The 23,477-nt window shown below is 43.4% G+C and overlaps 2 protein-coding genes across 2 annotated transcripts in view; one reads left to right on the top strand and one right to left on the bottom strand.

Moving 5' to 3' along the window:
* Positions 1 to 14,996, bottom strand: part of LOC310995838 (kinase suppressor of Ras 1-like) — a 53,356-nt gene extending 38,360 nt beyond the window's left edge. Inside the window, exons 1-2 of the mRNA XM_083984998.1 lie at positions 14,754 to 14,996; positions 3,057 to 3,197 (exon numbers count right to left, since the gene is read on the bottom strand). Of these exons, the coding sequence (XP_083841124.1) occupies positions 3,057 to 3,197; positions 14,754 to 14,945 (333 nt within the window). The 5' untranslated portion in view covers positions 14,946 to 14,996. The remainder of the gene's footprint in view (positions 1 to 3,056; positions 3,198 to 14,753) is intronic.
* A 1,717-nt stretch (positions 14,997 to 16,713) lies between these two features.
* On the top strand, positions 16,714 to 21,218 carry LOC310995768 (protein NLRC3-like; the record flags this gene model as incomplete). The annotated part of the gene is given in 10 exon segments (XM_083984893.1): positions 16,714 to 16,802; positions 17,184 to 17,297; positions 17,882 to 17,995; positions 18,181 to 18,259; positions 18,420 to 18,540; positions 18,772 to 19,073; positions 19,076 to 20,553; positions 20,661 to 20,834; positions 20,926 to 21,099; positions 21,215 to 21,218. Coding segments are annotated over 10 exon segments (2,649 nt in total).
* Between the last annotated feature and the right edge of the window lie 2,259 nt (positions 21,219 to 23,477).

Below are 23,477 nucleotides of genomic sequence, written 5' to 3'. Positions count from 1 at the left end.
CTGACTCAACACATTCTAGTTTGGGTGAGTGCTCATCACACTGAGCTGCACGGCCGCTGCTATTCAAAACACTGCAGGACTCTGTCCAAGCAACGCAACCAGTAGACGGCCGACTCTGGGACAACGGGCAGCAAACTCAGGGAAAACACAAACCCCAAGAGGCGTTCACTCACTGTCACACTGCACATACGACCGGCACGATGCATTCGAATTCCATATAGGACAGAAAACGTCTGACGGCTGGAAAGATGCCACATGGTCGATACGACAACTTCAGCTGCACACGACAAGATGTTAAAGCTGCACAAGTTCAGTTTCTGGCCAGTTGGGGGCAGCAAAACTATAAAAAAAACAATCAGCCATAACGTGCAGCGTCATCGTATAACATTCGAAGCATTCATACTTTTTTCCACTGATGCGTCATGTTGTATTTTTCTATCAATTAAGTAATTTTCTGAATGAATAATTTTCCTCTAGAAAATCTGATGTAAATCTGAAAATGATCAACAAGTCTAGATTCTGATTGAAATATTTTCTCACTTCACTTGTTCAGTGTAAATTCTGACGTATTTCTCAGGTACAAAGACAAAAGATTACAGTTAAAAGAAAAACAACAAAACTTAGAGTGAAGGATTTGAACTGAGATATTCTCCTCCAGCTGCAGGGTCGAGTATTGTTAGGATTTGATCTTTATATATAACCCCTTTTTTAAAATGGTCATTTAAAAAGAACAGAAAATTCAGAACAAGGTTGAATTGATTGATTGATCTGGTTTGGCGCACATTTTAAAGAGATTTCTTTTTTTTAACCTGTGGTTGTGCACAGTCAGTACACTGGCTGCAGTAGATCCTAATCAGTGCATCAGCAGAGTGCAACTGTATTACACTGCAGCTGCAAATCAGCTGAAGGAAATCAGAAAGCGGCGTAATACAGTGTGCTCTGTACAGTAGGTGAATTTCAAGTTAGAAACAAGGGTTCAAAAATGAAACAAAAAGTTGTAGTGTACTCAAGGATAGTGATATTTTCAAGGGAAGATAAACTGCTGTAAATATTCAACATTAAGTGAACATTCAAACTGCTATTGGATTAAAAGTGTCGGGAAAACACATTTTTTCTTGTGCCAAACATGAAGCTACTGGCGCACCGAGTCAGTTCTCCTGGCTGGAAAAATGTACAAAAAAATAAACTGAGACTATCCCTCAAAGATCAACTGGACGCAGCTTTAAACCTTGCATGAAGAATCACATGTTTAAAACTGATGCAAAATTTGGTGATTTTGCCTCAAAGTTAGGTTTAATATAACCACAAGTTAAACTTCTTCTACCACTGCAGAAGGTTATTACTGTCATAAAACTCAGTGATTGTGATGAGTCATGACATGGAACATAATGACACATCTGTTTTACAGTCTATTATTAGATTCACTCCCATAACGATATTTGTTAATGGGCTGGGTTCACACCAGTTTGACAAGTTGGCTGAAAATAGTAAAAAGAATCTGGGGAATCCCAGGAACACCCAGAGACAAGACGATGTAAATAAATACTAAATAAAGCCACTTTAGATCCGGTTCTCAGTCGGTACAATCCTTGTTCTTCACCGTTAGGAAACACCAGAGTTAAAAAGATGAAGGTACCATCAACAGACATCTCATCTGTGACTTTATATTCTTGCAAATGATGAAAAGCAGAACTGAATGATATCTGATAATGGATTCAAAAGGATTCGGATAGAACTCATCCTTATGTCAAGTGTAAGAGTCAGTTATTTTTAATCTGATATGATAGACCTGCTGTCATGACATGGTCAAAACAAGATCAGTTCTGCTAAATAACTGGCCTCAGAGTATGACAACACGGCCAAAACATCGAGGTTTTAAGATGAGCTAAGAGTTTGAGCAGACCAACCTCCAGTGGCTTATTTTCCTCTATAAAACACTGGACTCATTCAACACGTTGGCTGACGTCGTGTTGTGGAGCCTTTCAGATCTGCTTCCAGATATGTTCATTGAACTGAACCTGCCTCTCACTCAGTGCCTGTAAATGACCTGCTGATCACCTCAACTTCAGTTCCACTTCTGCTTGAACATGAAACGCCTTTGACATCACTGACCACAAAATCCTGTTGAATCATCTCCAGTATCAACGCTGACATCACCGCACTGAAACGCTTTCATGCCGGTCTGCATGAGCAGGATGTACACGGTTGTTATCAACAGATCATCATATTCTTTACTGGGGGTTCCCCAAGGCTCCATCCTGGGCCCACTGCTCTTTTCACTCATTACGTTTTTCATTTCATGCAGACAACACCAGATTTGAATTCCGGTCGTGCCAGACTCAAGAGTCGACTCTCAGACTCATTGTGTAACTACATTTAGATGTTGCGTGTACTTCCTCCACCTAAACCAGACCCAATGGACCAGAAACAAAAGATCGTCTCTCAGGCTTTGGTACCAGTGCAATTATTCCATATTCAGCAGTTAGAAATCCTGGTGTCTGCAAAGAAGAATCTTTCATCAATAAATAACTTTTCCATGTGATCTAGTCGCATTGTTCAATTCTCACTCCTGCATTCAACTCATCTGGATTTAGATTCAGGATAAGTAAGAGTGACAGCAATACTTCAATAAACCCAATGGGATTGTTAAGTAAATCTAAAAAATAAAAAAAAAAGACAGACAAAAGAAATAGATAAAAGGAAAGTAAAACATTCAAAAAAATACATATTCAAAAATATGAAAACTACGACCACCCCCTCATGGTCGTCTGCCTTCAACCTCTAAGTATATAATAACAGTTCCAGGTCACATCCATATCAAAGTCTTAATTAACAGCTATTAAGTGTTTTTGTGAGGTCACATTTGAAGGTATTCCCTTGAAGACAAAAGTCATATTTTGTGAGGTCACTTTGACCTTGACCTTTGACCACTAAAATCTAACCAGTTCATCCTCTGAAACACTCTACACCTTACACTTCATATGTATCAGGCCGTTTCAAGAAATATTACCAGTCAACTAAACAGAAGACAAAGTAAACAGAGATTTAAACGCCACCTGTATGAACCGTGGCGTGAGGTCGGCCGTCAGCAGCCAGTTCTCCAGCTTTGGGTATCCGTCCAGAGCTGCAGGTCGCTCCCTCTCCGGCACCTTCTGCTTCCACTGCAGCTGTGTCCACATGTACTTGGTCAGCTTCACCTGTAGGGGGCGACACACACCACACACTGCTTCACTACTCACTGAGCTTGGTCAAAGAAAACATACAAACATCTGTCTGTCAAAGCACTAAATGAAAGAATACGTTTTTTTTGTTTTGTTTGTTTTTTGGTCTTTGGTACAATTCCTTCCAACCAAGTGTTTTATACAAACCTTTAAAGTTGATACAGTTTGGTTTTTCTCAGTCTGTATAAATCGTCCTAATCGCTCTGGTGTTAATTCAACAATTACTACATTTATGAGTCTCAAATTTAGGGCTCAGAGTTATTTTGAGACAAACCCCGACCTTCTCATTATAGCAGACCCTAAATGTCAAGAGGTGTGTGTGTGTGTAAAGCAGTAGTGAGAAATGAGAGTTCAGTTTGAGGAAATCCCCCCTGACTGGTGGTCCACAGCAACGTCTGCTGTTAAACCGTCCAGAAAACTGTTAAAATATGTGTGAAGCTCTGCAGACACAGTCACACCACCACATGAGTAGAATTATCCTGCAGACTTTACCTTTATTAACTAGCTGTGATCAGAGAGGCTGTTCTTTAAAATCTCAATGCTGTTTTCTGTTTTTAGGCCACATTGCAGCAGCAGATCTTCAGTTTGTAGCAACTTAAGTGTAACTTTCCCCACTGAAGGATGAATAAAGTGGTATTTTTTTCATCTTAACTTAAAACCTGAAGAACAAAAAAAAAGCCAAGTGGATCTCATGCATCGTCTTCCTCGTGGTCACCTGACCACGCTGACCGAAGCCCTTCTTGCCCAATTACTGATGGTCATTTCTAGGAAGAGTCCCAGCGGTTCCCAAATTCTTCTATTTCACAACAATTGACGTCACAGTTCTCCAAAAAAAAAGAAAAAAAAAACTTAAGAGCTTCAGAAATCTACCGTTTTATCCAAACAGAGAGTTTGTTGGCTGTTTTTTTCTCCAACGCTCCCACAAGCTACTTTACTACAATTTATTCATTCAACATGTAACCCATCAGTAAACAAAGTATTATACCGTATATTAATACTAGAAATTAATAGTAAAGTCAAATGCCACATTGCTAGATTGAGCATGCCGAAAGCAAGAAACAACACTCAACCATTCACCGATCACACGTCGTCACGTCACTGGGTACAAAACATGGAGGCAGTTTGAATATTTTATATTATAGCTTCCATTTCCTCCACAGAAATAAAAAGCCTTTTGATATTTCCCTCTGAACAGTTTGAGCCACCAACCAATAACATACAGCTGAATAAAGTGATAAGAGGAGACGGATCCGGTGGTTCTTGTGGCTTTCTTTAGATAAAAGTATCAAAAAACGTATTTAGTGACACATAAACACAGTCCAATAATATCAATCACTCTACATTATGACACTTTAACTGATAATATTTTGATGCTACTTTGCAGGAATTTCACTTGTTACTAAAGTTTTTCTACACTGTGAATTCACTGTTTTTCTACAGTCGAAGTCTTGAAGTTTCCCTGCTGAAAGATTCTTCTACAAACTTTAAAACCTTAACAGTGATCAGTGTTGGTCCCCGAGGTGACACAACCTGGTGCTTAGAGATGAAACAGGAGGTTTGCAGTGAACCACACCTGGACCCTGGACCAGCAGAGCGAGGAGCCAGCCGGTCTTTAAAACTCTTTAAAAGACTGATGCATGTCATCTCCAGGTCAGTAACACACAGTAACACACTGTCCATCCCAGCTGAAGAGTCGTTAGAGGTTGTTCACCTGAATTTGGCAAGGTGTCATCAGTATGTACACTGAAAACAAAGCATGTGGGTATTTTGACTTACATCAGACACAGTGAAAAGTTTACAGTCGTGTTAACACCTTTGTGATGCAGCAGAGTTTAATGCTAAAATCAGCCTGCAAAATAAACCAGATACACATTTTGGGCCACATGTCTGTTTCTTCTCTATATGTTAGCACCTGCCAGCACCTTAAGATAACAGCTGGAATCTGCCCAGATGTGGCACGTGTTGGGACATTTAATTTCTCCATGTGATGTAAGAGCAGAAACAACATTGATGCTCATGTTCACTGTACACATTTAGTGTGTTAGCGTAATTAGCTTTTAGCACTAAATGCTAAGTGATGATAAGACTGGTTAGTTTTGCAGATTTCTGGTCATTAAAGAGTCGTGACTGTGACTTGACATGAGAAAACAAGCTTCAGCAAAGAAATCGGTGAAAAACATTAAAGGTCATAAAGAGGAGGAGAAGAATGACAGAGGAGAGAGAGAGAGAGAGAGAGAGAGAGAGAGAGAGAGAAAACCAGAGCAGTTGGAAAACCACATGGGGCTTTCCTGACGAACACGAACACTTTGCATCGACTCACTTGTTGAGCCTGTTGTGGTGTCGCAGGTCGAACAAGGCTGCAGACGTTTCCACCTTAAAACTGGTTTCATCTGTTTGTTTTTAATCAATCTTTGAAGCAGAAATTGGAGCAGAGCCTGTTTAGTCTGGCTTTTCCTCTACATCATCATCATCATCATCATCATCATCATCATCATCATCATCATCACACTGTGTCAATGTCACAACTACAGTAATTACAGTTATACATTAATTTTGAAACAAAGAGGAGAATCACTGCACAGAAGCTGCTGCACCGTACTGCACATGGTCACTGAGCTAATGTGACCAATGTGGTTGCCAGGACAATGCCCGGTATGCCCGATGGCCAGTCCAGCCATGGTTGCTATAGGCATGCCTCAGGTGAGTTTCGAACGCCGCTCTCCCACACTGCGGGCGACGATGCAAACTGTTTCGCCAAGAGGTCAATGACCACTTGGCGGTTAGGTTTGCACGCCTTTTATGGGTGAGTTTAACTTCAGTACCGCTAAGCGCCACAAGTCGTCTCTTCATCTCACTGGTCCATCGTGACTGTTGGTGGCTATACCCGCGGACCTCCGTTACACTAACAACAACCAAACACTATTGGACATTGATGAGTTTGTTTCCTTACAATCACCATATCCAGCTTGTTAGCGTAGCTTGTTAAAGCCCATATAAGGAACTTTTAACTGGATATGCAAAAGTCTCTCGTTTCTGCTGATGTCTCTGTGTGATCTGCAACAGCAAATGAGCCCATCGGTGTGAAGATAAGCTGTTTCTAAATAGTGAAACCAGGAGCCAGTGGTTGGAGATGGCACACGTGGCAGGGCTCAAGTTCTAAAAATAGTACATCAAGTACATACAAATATGTATTTAGGATGATAAGGCACAGTCGGGGAAAGATTTTTTTTTTTCACTGAAAATCACATCACTGTCACACACAGACGGTGTGCAACTTCTTGCAGCAGGAGACTCCTGCAGACTACCATGTCGTGACACGGCTGCAGGACACAGAGTGCGAAGCTCCTCGGTCATGGAGAGAGCCAAGGCAGGCGCGACAGCTTGGTCTTACTGCACACACTCCTCATCGGCCCGAATTACAAATAACCGTTGGGTGAAAACGAGATGGCTGGTTTATGCTCCAGCCAGCCGAGTCTCTCAGCTCCTCTCACCAACTCTTGAGCACCCGTCCTGAGCTAAAAAGGCAGCCTGCTGCACTGTCCTGCTAGAGGCTGTTCCAAAGTATCTTAAAAGTTTACAGAAAAGAAAATTGAATTTGAGCCCACTGTGGTTCTTAACATTAGTGTAATAACTCATCTATCAGACGATGTAGCCCAAACTTTGTGCAAAATTCTATTTTCAAGTAAATCCGGGATGAAAGTGTGTTTTTTTTTGCATTGGATAATGCAGGCGCACAAATTATACGTCACCCTGCTCACGATTCATCAGCCAGTGATATTGGATCCATCATCCATCAATCAAACGTCTGAGACACGCACACACACACACACACACACACACACACACACACACACACACAGAGCTCGGTCTCGCCCCAAACATTGAATATCCCGCCCGCGTGATAACGACCAGTCAAATTCGTTTTCCTTACTCGGGTAAACTCGTGCGGCAACTTGTGGAAATTCAGTGCGACAAACGGCCATTTCTAAACACCTTTAAATACATTTCCAAAGTAATTTGCCTAAAACTGCTCACAAAAAAGTTAGTCTGGAGCCCTGACGCACAAGCCAGATAAGCGTCTTTACGACAATACGCGCTAGAGCTCATGGGAAATGCAGTCTTCAATCTGGCAAAACACTACCGCTTTTGTCCACAGGGGTCGCCAAAATCAATACAAAATTAAAGTTCTTTGTAGGGCCTTTAAAGCAGAAGTAAGCGATCCGGTCGTTTTGGCTAATGTTGCGTTCCAGGCAGGCTTTTGAAACTGTAAGTTACAGCTTCAAGTCACAACTTACGACTTTGTAGTGTTCCAGGGAACCCGCAACTCGCGTTTCTCCGACCTGTTGCCTGTGAAAGTGCACTATAACGGCCACTCGTAACTTCCGACCCGTGAACTCGTACCAGATTGAACTGGTATGACTTCACAGGTCGGAAAAACACGAGATACGGGCTGCCTTGAATTAGTGCTGCACGATTTGATAAAAATGTGCGATTGCGATTATGGTGGAAAATATTGCGATTTGCGATTGCGATTACGATATTGTAAATTAATGCTGTGAGGAATCTATTTGCTTGATTATCAAGCACAGCACAGGAAATAACCATATTTTAGGAGTGTATTTCTCAAATAAGTGTTTCCTTACAGTATCTTTGTATTAAATAAAAATAGGTAACTTTTTGTGCAGTTTCATAGTCTACTGCAATGCCATCATTTATTACAATGCCTTTCTCCCCCCTCCCTCCTCTCACAGCACACAGGTAACACAGAGACAGACAGACACACACAGACACGCACGCACGCGCGCGCACACACACACAACGGAGGAGACGAGAGGAGACGGCAAATGAGTGTGGCTGTTACCGTAAAATAAAAAAAAATAAAAATAAAAAAGACAGTTAAAAGAAAACCAAACACCGGAGCTTTCTGGTCGTTCGCCCCAACAGGCATAACCTCCTCGTTTTTTAAACGCACTGCACATGTTGCGGAGGAGAACACAGTTCGCTCCGTGACGCTAAAGCTCCACACCTGCTGTAATCACGGGGAGACGGTCCTGCAGCACACGGAGCGCTGTCTGCCAGCTGGGTAGTCACGTGATCAGACCTGCTGGTCACATGACTACTGACGGAGTCTGCTATGCTGCACACATTAGCGGCTCTGCTCCACACCAAGGGGGCAGTTGTCGGTCTGAGAAGTGAAGCTCACTTCCGCATTCAAAAAGCTGCAATCCCCTCGGCTGTCGCTGGGGGCTGGCTCCAGAAGGGAGCAACTCCAATCTAGCCCCATGTTAAAATAGCCGATTTTACAGCTTAAAAAAACATATTTACAGCCTGGTACATTTTATTTTTTTGGTCTCAATCGATAGTTTCTACCCCCGCACACACTCTGAGGGGGGTGAATTTTTTTTAAACTCTACCGTTTTACTATTATTAGGGTTAAAGTTCTGGCCAATCAGGGCGCAGAACCGTTGAGTGACAGGTCCGGCGACCGCTGCTACGAGGCCATTGGGCGGGCTCTCGGCCGGCCAACGGCCGCACCGCTCCAAATATGGCAAGTAGAATCCAACATGGCGCGGTTCTAACCCCCGTAGTAGCGGCACAAAACAGACTCCCCCAAACCAATGGGTGACGTCACGGACGCTACGTCCATTCTTTTTACAGTCTATGCTCCACACACTACAGGAGTTAAAGTCCCGTTTACAGGCTCACGCGGTCGCACATTTATGTACTTTAAATCGCCAATCGCACTCTTTCGTGCGATTACGTAATCGCACGGCGTGACATCGCGATTGCGATTAGATTAGATTAATCGTGCAGCACTACCTTGAATGCACCATAACTTCTTGTCAGCCGACGGGAGTTAGCAGCCCCCGCCGTCGACATGGATCTATTGGTCCTCGTCCCTACGTCACCACATTCACGGCGTCCCTTGGCTGCACACACAGCCCTTCATGCCGTTCTCTCTCCTCATTGGATAAAACTTGTAGGACACAAGAAAAGTTTTCTCCTCGGCTAAGAGCAGAGCAGAGTGACTGAGAGACCCGTGTTTCGGACCAAACACTCTATGTAAGTGATTGCTGTCGGAAGATAGAACTATTTAAGACTTATATTAACACAAAAATATTGCTTACTTCTGCTTTAACTACGTAGTTAAGGAGCTAATGAATAAGCCTTTGAGCAAGATGTCTAGCTGATGCTAAAGGACGTGTTTCATTGCCACAGTTGTAAACCCAGCGTAGTCTCAGCTCCACACTCCTCCACCTCTGGGCCCATTTCTGGATCCACTAAGACCGACGTGAAGCTTCAGACCTGGAGGCGTCAGAGTTTATACAGAATTTAGCCGCGAAAGAATCAAATAATTTTCTCAGAAGTCGAAGTAAACCAAACAAAGATGAGGCTGGTCTCAGTGTTTGGTTGATTGAGCTCAGTGTGAAGTTATTAACATGAGTGCACAGGGTTCATGTGTGTTTATGCATGAGTTGCTTGGACTCATGCATCTTTACATCTGCATGTGACATATTGTTTTTAGTTCCTATATTTGTCTGTGGGACCTGACGGTTTGTTTCTTTGAAGTTGTCGGGTCTTAACTTAGAGATTATCTTTCTTATGATTTGGCGAAACAACTATAACTGAACTGAAGTGAATTTCATGTTTGCTGTTTGTGCTTCTGTGTTGAACTGATCTGCCGATTATTAATAATAATGTTACTGTTATGGTCCAAATGATGCTGTCTAAATAAACAGCATGGAGTCATGAAGGTGTGTGTGTGTGCGTTCAGCTTCAAAGGTCAACAGGAGGACAGGAAAAGGAAAAAGAGTCGTCAACGCTCTCAGCCACAGCAGAACAACTGAACACACACACACACACACACACCTCCCTCACTCCCTCTCTCCTCTGTCTGAAACATACACAACACAACTCACAACATAGCCCGACACTCGTCCACACCCACACCCACTCTCTCTCTCTCTCACCAAACTCAACATGTTCAGAGAGTGTGGGAGGAACCACATATATACACACATCAACAAGAGCCCTGTGCCCATCCCACACACACACACACACACACAGCCACAGCCACATGGAAAATTAGTCAGAAAAAGGAAACCTGCTCATATCACAGAGCTGCGGTGATGTCGATGACGATGAAAACACAGAGGATTTGACACTTTGAACACAACACTGTGGTGTCACTCTGTGATTTTACATGATGTTCTGTTACTCCAACTAAAACTGGACTTTAAAACACATGTAACGCCAGTCACACTGAACTCAAATTTCTCATGAAGTCACACTAACACACCTCAAAAAACACCATCACGAGTTTGCATAATTCAACGCACAATGAGCCAAAGCCCGTATATTATGCGGGTGGTCGCAATTTTTCCCCAAGACACTGCACTGTTGCCACATAAATCGCCAGTGTCCGTGCAAAATATGTGGGGCCTGCATGGTCACATAATCCCTGCATACGCTGCAAAAAAAGTAACATATCTTGCCAGAAAATTGAAAAATGTTGCATGTTTACTTCATACAGGAGGAGCAACCATTTTCCACCCACTGACTTGGAAAATTACATTATGTAAGAAGATAAACAAGGATAAACAAAGTGTTAGGGGAATCACTTCTGTTTCTCTTTCATCAAATCACATATTTTTTCCAGCTCCCACAATTTTAGAAAATTCCTGCATATTCCTTTTGCAAATGTATTAAAAAAACCCACCACATAATCAAGGATTTTTGCTGCAACAATCACAAAAAAACCTGCGTTTATTTCAAAGGATTGAAATGACCTTGGTGTTCTGCTTGAGTCGAACCGACTTTGGCTTCAAGGTTGACAGGATCTTTGCAGCCAACTCTAATAAATACACATCAACAAAAAGCCATTTCCATGTGGCCGGAACGCCAAAACGATAACAAGCTTTTGCAGATACTCCGTCCTAAACCCATTTCCGTGTAAATGGGCCCTCGTCCCTGACCTTGTGCTCTTCAGAAAAGAGCCTAGTCAGGGTGATACTTTACGTCCACATGAGCTACTTTCACCAAATGCAATCATGGAAGAGCTCGGTATGAAAAAGGAAAAAAAAAAAGATCATCTTTATTCTCCAGGGTGTGTGGGGGCGGACATGTTTCCTGTCAACCAGAGACAGAAGTCTTGATGAGCAGCAGGACTTCAGAGGATTCAACACCTGACTAGACGAAGGAGTAAAAACATGGAGCCCAGTTCTATGGACTCCATGGACACAGTGATGGACTAAAGACGGACAGGTCCCGACCCAAAACCTCCACCTCATCTATCAGACATGGTGCTGGGTCTGTCCTAGCTTGTGCATGTACAGTGGCAAGAAAAAGGATGTGAACCCAATGGATTTTCCTTATTTTCTGAATTAATTACTTTCCAAAATAAAAAAATAAAAAACACTACTGGGAAAATGTTTTGTGGACTGATGAAACTAAGATTACATTTTTTGGTGTTGCCGTTTATTTAGGCACTGCATGCCTATTGCCATAATCCCTATAGTTTTAGGAGTAGGTTCATTACGTTTAATTATGGTGCAAGCCGTTTTTAGATCGGTGGGGCAGAGACGCAAGCTCTGCAAGGCGTGTAGTACTTTTGCTTTCCCTCATCAAATACACAATCAAACAACTCCACAACGCTCTGGTGGACAAGTTGTGACCTGCACATTCACCACGCTATGAGATAATAATGTAGACAGAACGTTAGCAGACAGAGTTGTTTTAGAGGTAAATGCAGCCGGAACTACATTCAGACACGGCTGCTGGGCGGAGTGATTTCAAAAGCTCAAGTAGTTCAGAGTATTTGCTTCATGAGGTGTTATGTTACATAATTATACGTTATTATCTCATAGCGTGGTGAATGTGCAGGTCACAACTTGTCCACCAGAGCGTTTTAGAGTTGTTGGATTGTGTATTCAGTTTAATGAGGGAAACGTGGAAATACCATGAGCCTCCATTGTGTTAGCTGAGCAGCTCGTGGCTCTGCCCCGCCGATCTAAAAATAGCTTGCATTGGTAATTAAAGGTAACGAACCTACTCCTAAAACTATAGGGATTATGGCAAACAGGCAGATTTGATAAAATGTTGAACTATCCCTTTAAGTACTATGCAGGGAGCATCATGGCTCGTGGCTGCTTCGCTGCCTCAGGGCCTGAGCAGCTTGCCATCATTAAGGGCAAAATTACTTCCCAAGTTTATCAAGGCATCCTGCTGGATAATGTCAGGGTGGTTGACGTCCTCCAGCTGAAGCTCAGTATAAGTTGGATGATGCAAACATCAAAGTAAATCTACAACAGTGGCTTCAAAAAAAAAAGAAAATCCCCCTTTCGGAGTGACCCAGTCAGAGCCCAGACCTGAATCCGATAGCTGAAGCAGTTCTATAAGGAACAATGGTCCAAAACTCCTCAGCATTGTGCAGGTTTGTTCAGCAGTTACCAGAAGTGCTCGGTTGCCAAAGAAGGTTCAACCCCAACCCTAAATTCAAGGGTTCACTTACTTTTTCTACCAGCACTCAATATTTAATCCATATGTTCGATAAGGACACGAAATGTTATAACTGTTTGTGAGGTATTACTGTAGGTGTCATCTTGTGTCGTAGATCTCGTCACGTTTTATGACCAATTAATGCAGAAAACTAGGAAATTCCAAAGGGTTCACACACTTTTTATGCCACTAACAGAGCACCGTTTCACAAGATGAACCCAAAGGAACCTTGACAATAACAACAATAACAACAACAACAGGTAGTTCAACAATGATCCTGAACCCACAGAAGGAGACTGGTTCTAAACAGACTCACATTAAAGCTGAGTCTCTGCACTAGGGATGTCATATAATCTCTTAATATAGGACCAGCCGGGGGAAGTGTTTGAAATATTTAAATCATTAATTGTCATCTATACCAATTGTTTAAGTTTATTTTAATCATTTTTTTAAATTACAAATGACACACTAACATTTAAATTCCCACCAATTCAGTGTTACGTTACCACCACTATTCTGTGCATCTTCCTTTACTTTAGTGCACATCTGTCAATATGGTTCCGACATAATCTTTTTCGGAAAGTGACGGTATTTAGGAATCTTTACGATCAATTAATTGTGGCGTTTAATACCGTGATTGATTGTGAAAACAAGTAATTGTGACATCTCTACTCTGCACTGTGAAGTATTTTATTTATATTTGCCTGCACTGAAGCACAGAGCCTGAAGAGAAAACACTTTGAGTCTGGACAGTTTGTCTCTTGGACAAAGGGACGAGGACGTCACTCTGCACCTGATAAACCACCTGGTACAGTAACTCCACATGGCTCCTGTTCGTCCATGAGGGTTTTCTTTTACACCAATCAACTCTTTCTGCACATTAGTGTGTCAACCCCCCCCCCCATGATGACATCATGCACCATACCATGGCTTTCCCAGGCTCTGAGTGTGTGTGTGTGTGTGTGTGTGTGTGTGTGTGTGTGTGTGTGTGTGTGTGTGTGTGTGTGTGTGTGTGTGTGTGTGTGTGTGTGTGTGTGTGTGATGTGTCACAAACAGAGCTGATGAGACACAGATGACCTGCTGCGTTTGTTCACAGTTTGACGTCGTTTTGTTCCTGTTTTTAATCCACTTCAAGAAAACAGTGGTCAGGTTGTGTTGCAGCCAAACTTCAATTTTTCTTCTCCTCTTCCTCCCCCCTCAGTTTTTCACGATCACTACTGCACCACAAAAACACACAGCGCCACCGTGTGGCACCGTCCTGTCCCGGTGGGTCGACTGGTGTCCCTGTTTTTGGACGTTTCTCCAGATATGGAGCCGGAGTGAACCACCGTGACGTTTCCTGAACCCTACAAACATCCAGTGTCCGAGTTCATCATCAGACATTTAGTTGTTTCTCATTGAGATGTTTAAGGTCATCAAGGTCATCGCTGACATTCGCTATACAGAAGGTGAGTTGATTCATAAGCAAAAAAAGGCTTCTATACAAAATATTAAAGCTCCATATAATACAAATGTAGTGTAAAGGAAGAGGAGCTCAGAGCCTCCTCTCCTCTGATTGGCTATTACAAGAGCTCCAGAGATGTTTTATGTTCCTACATCCTCTTATGGACCAACACTTCAAAATAAAACACAGAACAGCGAAAAATCTGAAGCTTTGCATGAAACTCATTCAGGCCTGCTACACAACATTGAAAACCAGCACAGTGACATCAGCTCTGTCCTGTTTTGTTGTCCCACTGGACATGGACATGGATAGACAACCACCTGTAACTGAATTCAGCCCTTTAGTTTTCTCATTTTATACTTTAATATTTACTTATTTAATTACAAACATCACTACAGCAGTGACACCACCTCCTCAGTGAAACAGAACTGATGTGATGATGGAGGAAGAGTTTACTATCAGTCAGGTCTCAGCAGGTCTTGATGAGGTCATGGTACATTGTGGTTCTGGTTTCTGGATCATTAGGATATTTAATAACAATAATAATAAGATGGTTGTAGGAGCTGGAGAACCAAACTCCGTTACTTTACCTCCAGAGTGCGGATCTCCTGCCGGGTGAGGTCGTTGGTGGCGGTGCATCTGGTCCTGAGAGCCCGGAGGCTGGAGCTGGAGATGTCCACCAGGTTTTGGATGAGGCGGCACTGATGCAGAGCCTCCTCGGCTGCCCCCCGGACTCGGACCCGGACCTCCCCCCGGTCTCCTGTGCCCGCTCCTCCGTCCATTACGTCCACATCGGCGCGGCCCGTGTCTCAAACGGCGGCGACATGAGGACGCGTCGCGTTTCCTCCACACGACGCATCGTTTGAAAAACACGTTTCCGCGTTTTGAAGCTTTGAAGATTCAACAAGTTTCCTTCAGAAAGTTACCTGAAGTAAGAGGGTCACCACCACTTCCTGTTGGCACCTTCAAATTAAACCAAAAATCCTTGAGATAACTTCATATAGCCTGCAACTTCCTGTACGTCCGTGGATCAGATTTACGTGTTATGTTATCTTTTATTCTACTGTGTAGGCTATATAAAAAAGACTATAAAAGTACCATACTTACATTAACTGTTTTATTTAAGCCATGGTGCTTGTGTAGGCTATGTGAGCTTGCTTGGTATATGTATGTTATGCGTAAAAGTATATCCTTTGTAGTATATCATTGTGATTTTTTTTAAAAAGTGTTAAATATACGTGAAATAACTGAAGAGGGCATATAAAGAACGAGTTTTTTAAATAACATCTTAAAGGAACCTTTGTCCTATTTTTTTAACCTTGTCTTATTAAATGTGGTTTTTATTGTTTTATTTGTGTCATTTCCTCGTTTTGAAAAAGTTGAAGAACCGCAGTTTGACCTCTCTTGTCTTTTGCTCCGATATAAATGAGAGAACACTGTCACCTGCTGGCAGAGCTCTGTCAGTGCACATGGTCACATAAACCTGGTGATTTACTGTAATCACAGTTTGATTTTTAACTTGTTTACATGATAAAGAAATGTATGTTTGTTTAAACGTATGCAGAGGAGACACAGAAACAACATTGAGAACATAATAAATGCACAGAAACTTTTCTCAAAACTTTTGTTTGAGAAATCTTACTAATTATTTTCCCCAGAAATGTCCACTTATTGTTTGTTTTTATTGTGTTTGCTTATTTAATTTTAACATAAAAATCAACACCGGTCAACACAATCTTCATTCATCAAAATGAGAGTTTATTGGAACACACAGAGACACAAATAAATTAATAATAATATAACTGTAACTGTAATTAACTGTGTCAAGCAGAAATGTTCAGTTTTCAGCCTCAAAAACTTAAAATTTCCCTGTTTTCTCTGTTTGATTTGACTGTAAATTGATTTTTTTTGTCCCTTTGTTGCTGGCACAAAATGAGACTTTGACAAAATTTGAACGCATCATTCGTCTGTATTTTCTGACATTTGATGGAGCAGACGATGAATGGATTGACAGACAATAAGCGTCAGTGGCGGCTGGAGAGTCTTTTTCTTTCTTTGAATTTCCAGTGTGAGTGGAATGATTGAATATTGTAATAGTGGAGCTGTGAGGTGAAATAAGTTGAGGCCCAGTTGTTGTGTGTGTAATAATCAGCTGTAGCTTGTTTGATCCAGTGGTTTTCTACAGGGACGCTGTCCACACAGAGACTGTGTCACATCAACTCAGTGGATCTCAGTCCTTGTGTGTGTCAGTGGATGGAAACAGTGCTCCATGGATCATGTTGCTGGGCTGCTCTTCACTGCAGCTTCATGACGCCATCTAGTGGAGTGATAGTAGAAGTACAGCAGCTGATGGCAGCTTCCTCTTCCTCACTGCTGTGTGACTGCATTCAACTGACACTGATATGAAGCAGAGAAGAAGAGCCAATCAGTGGAGGAGCAGCTGGAGACATGATGGACATGTGAGCTGGTGTGCAGATGAATGATGTGTGTTTCCTCTGCAGGTGAAGCTACAAACTGTGTGTGAGCTGATGTGGATGTGACCTCAGCAGCATGGATCAGTGTGAGGACAGAGAGGAGGGAGCCCCTCCCTCTAAGACCACTCTGTGTGGGGGACGTCAGAGCAAGACCAGAGGTCAAAGGTCAGATGAGGATTTCTAACTGTCCATGACTCAGGTCACTGCTCATCATTATTCACACTTAAAGCTCTGTGTGTGTTGTGTTCAAGGCCAGAGCAGCAGCACAAGCCACAGTCTGCTGGACCTGGACCTGGACCTGGACCTGGACCTGGACCTGGACCTGGACCTGGACCTGGACCTGGACCTGGATCAGGCTGTGTGTCCATGAAGAGTGACGTGTCCATCAGTTGTCGTCATTTTAACTTGAGGCAAACTGTTTCTGAAAGGTCAGAATTTAAAACAGTCAGAAATACATTTCTCAGTTGCTGCATTTTAAAAGATTGAAGATATTTTTCATCAGTTTTTCTCCAACATGCAGATTTATCAGTTGTGTTGTTGTTTCAGGATCCAGCAGCAGATACCAGACTCTCCTGAACCCAGCTGTCTGTCTTTAAAGAGCAATGACTCAAAGAAGTGGCTCACTGACTTTAAAGGAGGATGTGGATCAGCTGATCAGATGTAAGACAAAACTACATTTCAAACCTTTTTAATTTCCATTGAATGTTCTTCCTGTGGAGTCAAATTTAACTGATTCACCATAAAAGCCAAGTTATAACTCAGACACACATTGTCCAACTGCAGTAAAGAGTCCCTGCCTTAACATCCACATGTTAATATTCAGTGATTAGCCATATGGCTAATTTCCATCCCTTGTCTCATTGGCAGGTAGGTGTTAGATAGGAAAAAGGACAAAGAATTACAAAGCTTTAACAATGAGAGAGGGAGAAGGAACAACAACAACACAAGAGCACAACAACACAGACTCTTAGTTGGGGACCACATTATATCAATTAGCAAGATGTCTATTGCAAAATGCCCGTACAAAGTCCTAAATTGTGCACTATACCGCTGTAATCTATTGCAAGATGCCCGTAATAAAGTGCTGGATTATACAGTAAAGTGCTGATATGTATTGCAAAAATGGCTGTAATAAAGTGCTAGTAAGTGCAAGATTCTATTGCATAATGCCCACGGTAAAGTGCAACAAGCATACAACAAACAAACGTCATGTTAAACGACATGTTGTTGTGTTGTTGTTTCAGGATCCAGCAGCAGAGACCAGACTCTCCTGAACCCAGCTGTCTGTCTTTAAAGAGCGATGACGCAAAGAAGTGGATCATTGACTTTAAAGGAGGACGTGGATCAGCTGATCAGATGTAAGCTGTAACTGTCAGTCAGACTCAGGTTATTGTAAAAAAGAACCAGTTTGTACGACGTGTTGTTGGACCAGGTCTGAATCCAAAGTGGCTCTGTCTGTTGTGAACGTCCTCAGGGGACATATAAAGTCCATCTTGTATTACCTCTCTGTCCTGATGTTCACTTGACACTGATTCCTCCACAGAGTGGACCAGGAGAGCTCAGAGGTTCCCAGTGGTCAGTCTGCCCAGCAGCATCAAACACACCTGGACTCCATATTTATGGTGAGGACATGTCCAACAGCTGCTGTTACATCTGTTGTGTCCACAATCATCTCCATGCTGCACTTTGACACCAGTGGATTGTCAGTCTGTCCAACATGGATCTGATGTTTGGCTCCATGGTTTTAGTTTGATGCTGTCACTCATAGAGTTTCTGTTCCAGCTGCTGGAGGAGAACATGGTCACTTTTGTCAAGAACGAGCTGAAGAAGATCCACAAGGCTCTGAATCTAGATTACCCAGAATGCTCAGGGAGTCAGAAGGAGGATGAGGAGGTGTTGGACGGTGAGGATGAAGGGCAGAGGAGGAGCAGCAGAGAGGCATTAGTGAAGATCACAGTGAACTTCCTGAGGAGGATGAAACAGGAGGAGCTGGCTGAGCGTCTGCAGAGCAGTAAGAGGATTTCTCTAAAGATTTAACATGATATAGTCATTATTTAGAGGAATTTAAACGTTATATTTTCTTATTGATCTTGTTTCTTATATTTTTATCCAGAATATTTTGCTCCAGTTTGTTGACGTAAACTCAAATCTTCCCTGAAGAAGAAGTTCCAGTGTGTGTTTGAGGGGATCTCTAAAGCAGGAAACCCAACTCTTCTGAACCAGATCTACACAGAGCTCTACATCACAGAGGGAGGGGCTGGAGAGGTCAATGATGAACATGAGGTCAGACAGATTGAAACAGCATCCAGGAAACCAGACAGACCAGAAACAACCATCAGACGAGAAGACATCTTTAAATCCCCACCTGGAAGAGACCGACCAATCAGAACAGTGATGACAAAGGGAGTGGCTGGCATTGGGAAAACAGTCTTACAGTAACTCAGAAGTTCACTCTGGACTGGGCTGAAGACAAAGACAACCAGGACATACACTTCACATTTCCCTTCACCTTCAGAGAGCTGAATGTGCTGAAAGAGAAAAAGTTCAGCTTGGTAGAACTTGTTCATCACTTCTTCTCTGAAACCAAAGAAGCAGGAATCTGCAGGTTTGATCAGTTCCAGGTCATCTTCGTCTTTGACGGTCTGGACGAGTGTCGACTTCCTCTGGACTTCCACAACACTGAGATCCTGACTGATGTGACAGATTCCATCTCAGTCAACGTGCTGCTGATCAACCTCATCAGGGGGAAACTGCTTCCCTCTGCTCGCCTCTGGATAACCACACGACCTGCAGCAGCCAATCAGATCCCTCCTGAGTGTGTTGACATGGTGACAGAGGTCAGAGGGTTCACTGACCCACAGAAGGAGGAGTACTTCAGGAAGAGGTTCAGAGATGAGGGGCAGACCAGAGAGATCATCTCCCACATGAAGACATTACGAAGCCTCCACATCATGTGCCACATCCCAGTCTTCTGCTGGATCACTGCTACAGTTCTGGAGGAGCTGTTGAAGACCAGAAGGAGAGGAGAGCTGCCCAAGACCCTGACTGAGATGTACATCCACTTCCTGGTGGTTCAGTCCAAAGTGAAGAAGGTCAAGTATGATGGAGGAGCTGAGACAGATCCACACTTGAGTCCAGAGAGCAGGAAGATGATTGAGTCTCTGGGAAAACTGGCTTTTGAGCAGCTGCAGAAAGGAAACCTGATCTTCTATGAATCAGACCTGACAGAGTGTGGCATCTATATCAGAGCAGCCTCAGTGTACTCAGGAGTGTCCACACAGATCTTTAAAGAAGAGAGAGGCCTGTACCAGGACAAGGTGTTCTGCTTCGTCCATCTGAGTGTTCAGGAGTTTCTGGCTGCTCTTCATGCCCATCTGACCTTCATCAACTCTGGACTCAACCTGATGTCACAACAACAAACAACATCCAGGTGGTCTCAAGTGTTTGGAGACAAATCAACACCTTTCTACCAGAGCGCTGTGGACGAGGCCTTGCAGAGTCCAAATGGACACCTGGACTTGTTCCTCCGCTTCCTCCTGGGTCTTTCACTGGAGACCAATCAGACTCTCCTACGAGGTCTGATGACTCAGACAGGAAGCGACTCACGGTTAAATAAGAAAACAGTCCATTACATCAAGAAGAAGATTGAAGAGACTCCCTCTGCAGAGAAAAGCATCAACCTGTTCCACTGTCTGAATGAACTGAATAACCATTCTCTAGTGGAGGAGATCCAACAGTCGCTGAGATCAGGACGTCTCTCCACAGATAAACTGTATCTTGCTCAATGGTCGGCTCTGGTCTTCATCTTACTGTCATCAAAAGAAGATCTGGATGAGTTTGACCTGAAGAAATACTCTGCTTCAGAGGAGACTCTTCTGAGGCTGCTACCAGTGGTCAAAGCCTCAAACAAAGCTCTGTAAGTGTAGAGATAGTTGGATTTATTCATCATTATATAAAAACACTTTTGTTTTTGCAACAGGTCAGATGTTAAATTCCTTTCTTTCCTCATGATCATCTCTTCAGACTGAGCAGCTGTAACCTCTCAGAGAGAAGCTCTGAAGCTCTGTCCTCAGTCCTCAGCTCCCAGTCCTCTAGTCTGAGAGACCTGGACCTGAGTAACAACAACCTGCAGGACTCAGGAGTGAAGCTGCTGTCTGGTGGACTGGAGAGTCCACACTGTAGACTAGAGACTCTCAGGTGAGGATCCATCCAGCTGTTTATCTGATGACACTTGAACACATCAGCAGGTGTTGACAGAGGGTTCCTGTGTGTTGTTGTGTGTGTTCAGTCTGTCAGGATGTCTGATCACAGAGGAAGGCTGTGCTTCTCTGGCCTCAGCTCTGAGCTCCAACCCCTCCCATCTGAGAGAGCTCGACCTGAGCTACAACCATCCAGGAGCCTCAGGAGTGAAGCTGCTGTCTGCTGGACTGGAGGATCCAGACTGGAGACTGGACTCTCTCAGGTATGGAGAGGCTGCTGCAGCCACACACACACTGTCTGATAGAGGATGAGGAGCTGGGACATTTTCTATGACCCTGTTCACATCTGGTCAAACCTGGTAATAACATCTGTCTCAGGTGATTGATGCATTGATGATGACATCAGATCTGATCACTCTAGATCATAGATCTCGAGGTGGTGTAGGCCACAGTGAAGCTCCACCCACTCCACTGACTCGTCCCAACACAGTTTATACTGAAGCCAAAATCTCAAAGTGATTCAAACATGAGCTGTTCAGCTTTCATCAGTCACAGTGATGAAGTACTGGGATCAGGAGTTTCTCCTCATGATGACTTCAGTGTCTCGTCATGACTCACTGTGTCATATTCAGGAGAAGAGATCTCAGTGATGAAAGCAGCTGTTGGCAGCTGTGCTCTGAGTCTCTCCAGATGTTTTGATCAGACTTTATTTCAGAGTGTATCAGGAAACATTTCAGCTGCAGCTGGTTGAACTGCTCCTGAACCAACAGTCCCAGAGACTGTAGACACCTGTTGAGTGTGGACACACTAATAACACAGCAACAAGAATCAAACCATGTCCACTGCTCAGAGACATTCGTCTCCCAGCTTCTCCAACCAAGGAGGAAATAAGAGACAGAAATCAGGCTGCACCATCAGGTCTCTGTCTGGTCAGATATCGATGATCAATAATCCGCTCAGTCTCTCTGAGATCCTGATCTTGTCCTGATGAGATGTGTTGTTGTGTTGAGGAGACAGTAAATCACAAGTGTGACATCCAGACGTCCTCACTGTCCTGAGGCCTGGAGCTGTTAATCAGAAGAAAGTGAGTGTAGTGAACAGTAATAATCAGTGTTTGTGGCTGAATGTGTGTGTGGTCGAACAGCTGTTTTCAGACTGTGTGTGTGCTGCTCAAACACGTCTGACTCCAGATCAGATCATGAATCCAAGTGGCTCCTTGATGAAAGTCTCCAGCAGCTGGAGCTTCACTTCCTGTCTGAGTCCATGTGCTCTGAGCTGAGCCTGGTTCTCTCTGCTCTACAGTTTCTCTGCTTCTTCTGGACTCTGACTTCAAGTCCAGTAAAAGTGTGTGGACAGGTTTGATGGAGCTCAGGACTGGTCCTGAGGACGGCTGCTTTATTCCACATGATGTGACTGATCACAGTGAGTCAGTGTGTTGCAGCTGATCTGTGTGAAGAGCAGAGAAGAACAGAGTAATTGATCATGAGATCCTGGGGGTAACGAGTTACAAAGTAACAGATTACTGTAACGATATTACTTTTTGGGTAACAAAGTAAAGTAACGCACTACACTAAAAAAAATAGGTAACTACACTACTTTACTAGACTATAGGAACACGCTTTCCTGCGTTACCCAAGCCGTGTTTGCCTGTGTGTAGAGTTCTGATCTGTTTGGTGCAGGCATGTGTGCGTGCTGCCTGTGAGATCGATTTGAGTCAAGTGACGTTGCTGCCGGTGCGAACAGGAGAGAGGGAAATGGAGACGGAGACTGGAGGTTTCAGCCAGTGGCGATATACTTTCAGTTCAGAGAGGGGCAAATAAACATATTGTCGAGCTGCAGCAGAAGAAACGAGGGAGATTATCTCGGCAAACAATGAAGTGCTGCTGTGATCAGTGTTGGGCAGCAGGTGCCCGATTGGGTCTAAACGCCCTGACCAGAGGGATCACAGACGGAGTGAAGGCAGGGTTGACGTCTCAGTCCTGGTCCCAGAGCTGAGCAGCCAGGTACTGGAGAGGGAGGAGAGGGGAGGAGTGCACCGGACGTGTGGCAAGCATAACGGCGTTTAAAGGACTTGTAACACCTAGAAAACTCCACAGTTCGCTGAAATCACCCAGACGCGAAGAAATGCAGAGATATAAGAGCCTTTGCCCTGAAACCTATTAATTCAGTATCCACAGCTATTTGTGCGCAAAGCTGTGCCAGTTAAGTTGCCTTTCAAACGTGCTAAAGACACAAGAACTGCCACCGCAATCTGTTACAGGTTTGGTAAATCACGTTGCTTGCGCTAAATAAATCTATTTGCATCTACTCCTCCCAATATTTTGCATGTTCTGACCCATATTTGCATATTCATCAAGGCAAACACGCTAAATGGATTGCACGTGCAATTTTGCCCATTTGAGAGATGCAATCCTCGGTGCACCCGGTTAGTGGATCAGCTGTGCAGTCAAGTTTGCACATGTTTTTGTACACGCAAACCTTTAGTACATCCGGCCCTAAGTGATGATACTAGGGCTATGATGTTTGTCCATGTATCTACTCGGTAAATTAAGAAATGGGAAACTAAAGTAATAAGTAGTGAAGTTACTTTTCAAATGCAGTAACTAGTAAAGTAATTCCATTACCATTTACAGAAGTAACT

The sequence above is a fragment of the Trachurus trachurus genome (assembly GCF_905171665.1).
Source record: "Trachurus trachurus genome assembly, chromosome: 13".
Classification (NCBI taxonomy): domain Eukaryota; kingdom Metazoa; phylum Chordata; class Actinopteri; order Carangiformes; family Carangidae; genus Trachurus; species Trachurus trachurus.
Note: the sequence above shows the minus strand (reverse complement) of the source record. Positions and strands in the feature narration are given on the sequence as shown.